Source organism: Apus apus, chromosome 3 (genome assembly GCF_020740795.1).
Source record: "Apus apus isolate bApuApu2 chromosome 3, bApuApu2.pri.cur, whole genome shotgun sequence".
In the NCBI taxonomy this organism is placed as follows: domain Eukaryota; kingdom Metazoa; phylum Chordata; class Aves; order Apodiformes; family Apodidae; genus Apus; species Apus apus.
The window spans coordinates 78,860,013-78,868,543 of NC_067284.1; the positions used below are offsets into that span (position 1 = coordinate 78,860,013).

Consider the following 8,531-nt stretch of genomic DNA (forward strand, 5'->3'; position numbering starts at 1 on the left):
TGATGAAGGAAGGGATTAAAGAGACCCTGGGGAAAAGATGAAGTGATGAGTAGTCTTGTTTTCCTCACAACATTTCACTTCTTAAATCAACTGATCATGAACATTTATTTTGAAACTTGGAGAGGAGTATCTGAGATTTGGTATTTTAAATTTGCCTTACAAACCTTGATATCTGTAAGTGACTAACAGAGGATTTTGTTTGGAGAGTTTTTTTCCCAAAATAACTTTTTTTAACCTTTTTTTTTTCCCCACAAAACTTTGCCATTTGCCTAGTCTGTGTGATATGAATAGAAATTTATTTTGGAGGAAAGACCATTTAAAACAAACACAGGTCAAACACATGCTGGCAGCACACAGCTGCCAAAGAGCTGGTACTAAATATATGTATTTAGCATGATCTTGCTAATTGACCAAACAGATGATGGAGATGGATTAGTTGAGGGAGAAGTGAACAGCCCAAGTCACTTGCAGATGATCCAGAAAGTTCCACTGATGTGAATAGCAACATTTTCCTATGCTAAATTAGACCCTATGCAAAGTTATCATCTGGTCTTTTGTTAGGTATTGACTTGAGAAATATGGCTTGCACTTCTAAAGGACTAATATTTCATGTATTAGCACTATAATTTCATATTTTTTTAAAATGCATCCTTTTATTCTGGTATTTAAGAGCTGTTCAGCAGAAGGCTCTCCATGGAAACTTGTTTTTAGTAGATGGAATAAAAGGTCAAAATGTGCTATATGGAGCAGGCAACGTGATTCTCTGTGCCTAGGTCCCTTGCAACATAGGCAGAAAGTTGCAGTTTTTGCTTTAGACACAGCTGACATCATCTCTGCATTGTTATGTCTCTTGTATGTGCACAGCATGATCTAGAAAGCGAGTTATAATGGAGACAATCCCACTGCAAGGCTGATAGTAAAAGCTGTGCACAAAAGAGCAGTATACAGCAGAGATACATTGCATTTCTATTTGTTGTACTTCTTAACGTGTTAAATGATTTCCAGATGGTGAGTTCTGTTAGTATAGAATTGAGGCAGGATTTAAAATTTTGTTTAAAGGCCTCAAGATAACCTGGGAGTAAAAATCCCCACATTTTAGAGCTGGTTGAAAAAAGAATCACTATCTATGTGAACAGGAGAAATTGCTTTGATGGATCAGACTGCTTCAGTTTAGTTCAAAACCCTGTTACTGGTGTTGTGAAGTAACAGAAGCTTCAGATGAAAAGACAAATAGAATTGGTTAGGGATAGCTGTGACACAGGAAATTGTCTCGTCTGTATTTCAGGAAATAGGAAAACCTTTAGTTGTTACCCCACCGACACATTTTTCATTAACTTAGTATTCCAATGAAAGGTAATAATCTCCAATCTAAAACATTCGGGTCACCTTCTAAGAACTCGAACTTTGTGCTAAAGTTTTTCAAGACAGTAAGAAATTGTCCACATTTCTGAGGCTCTGGCTATCCAGCTTAATGCCTCACACACACAAAGCTTCCTCAGAAAGAAGACACTGTGGTGTGCAGATACATCAGACACCTGGCTGGCACAGCCAAGCACCCGTGGTAAAGACCAAGTCCCCCTTGTCTCAGTTTAAGACCCTACCCTCATCTAGAGCTCCCTGAAGTACCTTTTCACCTCTCTATCTCTCTCCACAGATCAAGACGGACAATTTGTTCCATTACCCAGTGGAAAACTATCAGGGGACAGCTTCCTTTTCTGCAGCCAAGAGAGCCATGAGGTGAGCAACATCCCACTCTTGCCTCTCCCAAGTCACACGGAGATGAGTGCAGCAATAAATCAAGTACAGCTTCTTGCACCCATAATCTGCTGAAGTGGGTCCCTTGGACTTCAGATTACTGTGTTTATCTATCTTACCTGCTTTGCTGCCTGTTCTTGAGCTGCTGCAGCAGCCTGCGCCATGACATCAGGACACGTAGGCACATCTGAGTTGGCATTCAGCTTGATCAGGTTCGACTAGCAATGAGCTGCAGTGAGGAAAATCAATATACACAGTCTGTCCAAGAAGCTTTACAAATACATCATTATGTTACAGCCTCTGTTTAAAATTATGGAAACTACATGCAGTCACCACATCTAAACCTGGAGTCACAGATTTTGAAGCCTAACTCTGATCTATTTAGAAAAAAAAACACAAAAAAACCCCAACAAAAAAACAGAACTCTTGCCCTTTGTTGTAAACCTGGTCACAACCATAGCTACCCACAGCGTTACAGAGTATTAAAAGAAATGTTTTATAAACAAAATATTTTTATTAGACTATTACATGAGTTACTTAGTATCAAGAATTAAAATACAGTTGGTATTAAACTATTATTTCAGTTCATTTTGCTAAAGTTACTGTAGATTAAACTCAGGAGGTAATATTTATCTGAAAAAAAAAGTTTTTTAAAAATATAGATGGAATTTCTTTTTCCTCTTTTTATTTAGTGTTTTGGCAATGTAAACTAGACAACTTAGGTAAGATAGCATAACACTAAGCAAAACCAGAACTTAACAGGAACTGAATATAGACTGTTTTATTGTTCTAGTCCTGCTTCTGATGCGAAAATTATCCCATCACTACATTTATGTTTCCATTTTCTTAAATATAATTATTTTTCATTAGGCTTTCTGTAAGAGCTCCATCCAAGAAAAAACACCTTGAGTGATTTAAGATACTCCAGATACATAATCCAGTTTATTGGGTAACTGCTTTTAAGAAGACCTCTGGATAGAGACATCCCTTCTGTTCTTGTATTACAGAAGCACCATAGCCCTATCTGGACACTGGTAGTCACATCCAGCCTGGTACAGAACTCAGCATCGGCAAAAAATATACTTGGGTGTGGCCTCTACAGACCACACTATCACCTGAGTGTTCAGTCACAGCAGTTTTTCCTAAATGCATAGATTTAGGAAAACGACTGGCCACATGCAAAACAAAGAGCAGTCTCTTCTAAAACAAGAGACCCTTTATACAACAAGCAGGCTCAGCATCCCACTTCAGAATGATGCAGTGGCAAGAGAGTGTGAGTCTCAACTTACTTTTAAAAATTGTAACCTGGCCTGTATATATCCTTCAAGCCCATAGACAGATTTAGTAGTATTTGTTATTTTAAATCTCAGCTGTATCAGAAACCTCATTCTGACCTAAGTTCTATCACCCTGATGCTGGGCAAAAAAATGCAGCTACACTGCAACTCTCTTCTGATGCTGTTGTGAGCGAAGTTGTTGCTTTTGTATCAGACAGTATGGTTAAAACAGATTACTTAATATACATTCCCTTTTCAGGGATCCATGTAACCTTTTGAATACATTTCTATTTGTACATAATATTCCCGATAGCCTCAATGATCTTTACTATTTTTCTCTCAGTCCTTGGTTATAAGGAATGTCATCAGCAACGCTTTGCTCATCAGCTAAAGCAAGAGACAGCTTTGGTGCTCTTGCAAATGCAAAATAAAATCTTAACTTAGGCCTCTCTCTTCAGTAGCAAAGGTATGTCAAATCAGTGCCACTGACTCATGTTACACATGGCAACTTAGCATTCCACTGTAATTGGATAAATTTTTTGCATATTCCCATTTCCTCAAAGGTACAGGTGGGGCCTGCCTCTGTTCTCTTCATTGATCCTGATGACTCAAAGGTCAACATGAAGAACCAGAACTACTTCACCGTTTTAAGGGACAACTAGTTCAAAATTCCGTAAGTATTTCCTTTTCCACCTCCCCCTCAATGTAGCAGCAACATAATTATGATGCAACCTAAACTCTTTGCCAAGTAATTTAACCCAGGTCAGTAATTGCCTTCTCTAAATCTGTCATCCCATGCAAGACTTAACTTAAATTCATATCAAGTTAAACAAAGAAACCTTTATTGTATACAGGATTCATCCTACGCACCCATTTCCTGGTAGGCTTCTGTACTTTTTGCTGATCTTTTATTGCTGCCCATATGCCAGATGCTCTCCTGCCAGCACCTCAATAACCCTGTTCTAAAAAGATTTGTCATGGTTTTACTCTAAAATGTAACATTTAATTGCTCATATATGCTGAGATATTCAGCGTAATGTGTATGTAGCAAATAGGTTTTGAAAAATGCATTTTTTTCAACAAGTGTTTGCATTTCCATTTAATGTGTGAATACTTTCCCATTATATAGTAAGAATATGAAGTACAGAAAAAATATATTAAGATAATCACCTGGGAAAGAGAAATCTTAGAGAGTCATCTTCTGCATCTAGTAGAAATAGCACATACATATTACAAAGTTGTACAGATTACTGTAATACATTACATAATTTTCCAATTTCATGGAAGAGTCAAGAAAACCATTTCCAAACAACTAGCTCATACTTTCTCCAGAGTAAATACTGTAAAATACATGTAGAAACTGGAGTAAGGAGGGATGGTATAGCAGTGCCATTAAAACAGTCAAAAAAAGCGCTGATTCTGCAGTTGAATCTAAGCAGTCATACACTTGAGCAAGACCAAGAACAGTTTCTTCAAGTAGTCTGATCAAAATGCACTAATAAAGTCAGACAAAACAATACTATTAGCTTTTAGAGAGTCTGACAGTACAGTAAGACCACTGAAAATATCTGTCTTATCAATTACATTCCAACAAAAATCATAATCTCAATTACAAGTATACTGTATATCGCATATGCACCAAGATAATATGAAGTAGAAACTTACTCAACAAGTCCCTCTGATAAATGGTCCCCTATACAAATGCAAATTTTAAATGTACATTTAAGTACTTTTGGCAAGAGGTACAGATTCCATAAAAGAAAAGTCACTGCAAAGTCTGAGAAAAAGTCTAAAATTTGAAAAAAAGATCAAAGGTAGAGCATTTTCTAATGGTCTGACACATAATAAATTCTGTCAATAAATTCTGGTTTTAGAAATAGAAAAATTCACTCCAGTTCCTGAGATAAACTGCAGATCAATTGTGCAGATTTACCCAATTGTACCACACTCCCTTTCTCACTTTCTTTTACACACTGCAAACAAGGCTTGAACTGAAGCTTCTGCTAAAAACTCACAAGTCAGCAAAGCATGTGAAAGACCAAAACATTCAAATTTTCTTTTCCACTATAAAAACGGAAGACTGGCAACTTAGGTCAGAGACAGACAGACTTTAGCCACAGTCTGTCAAAATTCTTTCCACACAAAGGCAGTTGTTTTAAATTAACTGCACTTGCATCTTTTAAATGAACCTAATTCTTTGTTTCTATCCTGTTTTCACTGACAACTGTGCTCTTATCCATCTGCTGTTCCGGAAAGCATACCATACACGAGTTGAAAATCCTAGGGTCAAATGTTTTAAAAGAGCACGAGTCACCTAACAGCTCAGCATGCCACTGACTGCATGCTGGAACCATCAATGTGCTTCATTACTACTAGCCATATGGTCAGTTCCTAACTTAGCATTCATTTTGTGCTCCATCTTCTGTAAAACTGCTGGAAGATCCAGAACAGAAGAAATAATATAGTGAGGTACCGGGGAGGTATCTAGAGGGGTTGTCATTGCTTTGTTTAACCAGACGGTTGCTTTCAAGCCAGCATTCAGGCCACCTTGAATATCTGTATCTAGAGAGTCACCGACCATAACACACTCTGCGGGCTGCACCCCCAGGAGATCGCAGCAGTAATGAAATATGGATGGCGCCGGTTTCTCCTCCTTCTGCTCCCCTCCCACCACGATGGCATCGAAGTAGGGCTGGCAGGCGCAGGCTTCGATCTTCTCCCTCTGGGTCTGTTTGTCTCCGTTGGTCAAGAGCAGCAGGCGGACGCCCTTCCGCAGCTCGGTCAGCATGCCCCGCGTGTCCTCGGCCAGGGTCAGGTGCTGCAGGCGGGTGGTTTTCCACAGGTAGTAGCACTCGGCGGCGAGGTTTCGGTTCGCCTCCCCCCCGATCGTTTCTTGGATCGCCTCCTCCCAGTGCGAAATCCGCAGGTCGGTGATGCACATCTTGGCGGGGTCGTGACACTCCTTGAGAAGCTTGGCCTGCACCTTATCGCAGATGACACGGGCTTCTCCCTCGCCGTAGTGGTGCTTTGACTGCAGAGCGCTGATCACCTGTAAGAGACAAGGGGGCCCCTCATCAGCGCGCCGCGCGGACGGAGCCCGGCGCCGCGCCCCGCGCCCCCTCCCCGCGGCGGGGCCCGGGGCTGCCCGGCGGTGCCGGCGGGCCGGGAGCGGCGGCCGCCGGCCCGGAGGAGCGCGGGCGCTGCGGGGGTGAGCCGCGGGCAGCACCTCCTCGATGGCGCGCCGCCCGGCCGCCGCCGTGTCCACCAGCGTGTTGTCCAGGTCGAAGAACACCGCCTTGACGCCGTGCACCCCCATGGCGCCGCCTCTCGCGAGAGCCGCCCCGCTCTACCGGGGGCGAGCGCCCCAGCCGCCGCCACAGCCGCCCGCGCTGGGCCGGGCCGGGCCGGGCCGGGCCACGCCACGGAGGGGCGGGCTCGGCGGGGCCGGGCGGGGCCGTGGCAGCGCTGCGTGACGCCCGGGAGGCAGCCGGGGGGAGGGGGGGGGGCAGGGAATGTCAGTCCCGTGCCTCCGCTGGGAAACGCGCTCCCCGCTGCAGGGCGCCCTGGTGCCCCCCGGCGGGAGAAGAGGGCTGAAATAACGCGGGGCCCTGGAGCGGGGCTGTGAGGAGACCCCGCCCGCGGCAGGGGACGAAAGGGCCGCCAGGGAAGCTCTCCCGCCGCCGTGTGCGGCACTGGGGCTGGGGTGGGACACGAGGGGAGCGGGAGCGGAGGCTGCGGCGGCAGCGACAGCAGCTGTCTGCGGAGGGAGGGAGGGAGGGGCGATGGGAACGGGGAGTGTGGGAAGGGGTGACACGGGGACCCGGGAGTGGCGGTGAGTAGGGTCGCTCCCTTAGTTTGGGGGTTGCTTGTTTGTTTTTCCTACTGTATAGGCATGCTTTCTGCGTGAGACAACCGAGAGCTGCCGTGTGATTTGGCAATACCTGTTGGATGGTGCCCGGGACAGCTTTACCATAGGGGATTTCCTGCCCCGCGTTTCCACCCGGGCGCGGCTCCCGGCCCGCTCCGCTCCCTCCTCCCGCCGGCGGCCGCAGCTCCGCTCCCTCTGCCCGTCCCTGGCGCTCGCTGCCTTACCGCTGTCATCTCCGCGGCTGCTGTTGTCACTGGTGAAACCTGTTGTATCACCCTTGTGAGGTGCTACCGGGAAGTCCCCTTCCGCGACGCGTGGGTGCGTGGCGCCCAGCGATGCCCGGGTCCGCAGGCTCGTACCCCGGAGCGTTCCTTGGGCGGGCGTTGGTGGAGCGGGACCCGCCGGCAGGACGGAGTGGAGGGCGTAAACGCAAGAGGTGCGGTTCCAGTTCGGCCTGCGGGCACGACGCCTTTCCCAGCTCTGCTGTTGCCTTCAGCAGCAGTCACTTGGGAGCAAAGCAAGCCGCGATCCCTTCCACAGCACCAGGAGGGGTCTGTTCGTGGTACAGTCTTAGACTTCAGTATAAACGCTATGGTATTTGGAAAACCGGTATGACATTAGAAGATTTGAAATCCCTAAACATCAGTATTTTCTAGAGCAAATGAATCTGAAAGGTATTCAGAGGAAGGCCTGAAAGGCGTGATGGAACGTTTTGCAGGTGTATGTACTACCTGCCGTTTCAGAATAGAACATTTGCCCCAGGTTGAAGTTTAACAACAAGCCTCATTCTTCAAGTAATACTGCTGTTACTCTTTGATAACGTTTTAAGAAACACAGGGGCTTTCTTTGGTTGGTTTGTTTTGTTGTTATTTTTTATCAGCCAGAAAGCAAATGTTACTGATTTGGTTTCTGTTAATACTGCTAATGTCAATTAAACATTAGTAATTAAACAGAATTAATGAAAGTGAAGCAATCTTTGTGTCTTACCAGAGAAACTGAAAGTGCACTCTGGGACACTTTCGGTTCTGAAAGCTGCACATTTGATAGCAATCTCCTTGTCTGATAAGAGACATTGGGATCACACATAGGGGAAAAAATAAATAAATTGTGCCAAAGAGCTTGGCATATGACGAATAAAACTACAGAACCTAGGGATTTAAGGGGAAGGAGGAGTTCTAAGAAGAAACAGTCATGGCTACAGATCCTGTAGTTAAGGAAATAAGAGAAATTTTAATAAAATTGCTCTAATTGACTTGTAGTAAAATGTGCTAGTTTCATTTGATAAACTAGAAAAAGTATGCAGCATGCAGATGTTATGTGCCCCTCCTGAATTACTTGTATTCGGAATTTAAACAGAGGAGTGATTCAAAATAGCTGTATTTCTAGGAATCATTCTGTGATTCTATGAAAATAAATGTCTTAGAAGAGTAGATAAGGTATGTATCTTAACTAGAAGCTTTCAGATACAGATTTGAACCGTTAAGCCATGGATGATCATTATATTTTAAACTTACTTTTTCTTGTCAACTGACTGTGCACGGAAAACTTAACGTTCATTTCAGAGTAGGCCCACAAGTGTAATAAGTGCTTTTGTGTATACTTGTAAAAGCCACTGCAAGGCTGCTTAACTTC

The 8,531-nt window shown here is 44.3% G+C and overlaps 1 protein-coding gene across 2 annotated transcripts; it reads right to left on the reverse strand.

Moving 5' to 3' along the window:
- Positions 1-1,880: 1,880 nt before the first annotated feature.
- Positions 1,881-6,426, reverse strand: NANP (N-acetylneuraminic acid phosphatase). 2 transcript variants are annotated; one of them, XR_007889114.1, is made up of 3 exons: positions 6,258-6,426; positions 4,202-6,080; positions 1,881-1,984 (listed from the first exon to the last, which is right to left on the reverse strand). XR_007889114.1 is itself a non-coding variant. In XM_051615506.1 (2 exons), exons 1-2 carry the CDS (start codon positions 6,345-6,347, stop codon positions 5,385-5,387), a joined length of 786 nt encoding a protein of 261 aa, XP_051471466.1. In that variant the 5' UTR covers positions 6,348-6,426; the 3' UTR covers positions 4,116-5,384. The 2 variants fall into 2 exon arrangements, 1 of the variants encoding a protein (XP_051471466.1); XM_051615506.1 differs by lacking the exon at positions 1,881-1,984 and having other exon boundaries at positions 4,116-6,080.
- Between the last annotated feature and the right edge of the window lie 2,105 nt (positions 6,427-8,531).

What these genes read in the sequence shown, in the direction of transcription:
- NANP (XM_051615506.1), bottom strand. Translation starts at nt 6,347, where the DNA reads ATGGGGGTGCACGGCGTCAAGGCGGTGTTCTTCGACCTGGACAACACG. An exon ending in GGCGGCGCGCCATCGAGGAG is followed by an intron (nt 6,081 to 6,257) that starts GTGCTGCCCGCG and finishes TGTCTCTTACAG; the next exon opens with GTGATCAGCGCTCTGCAGTC.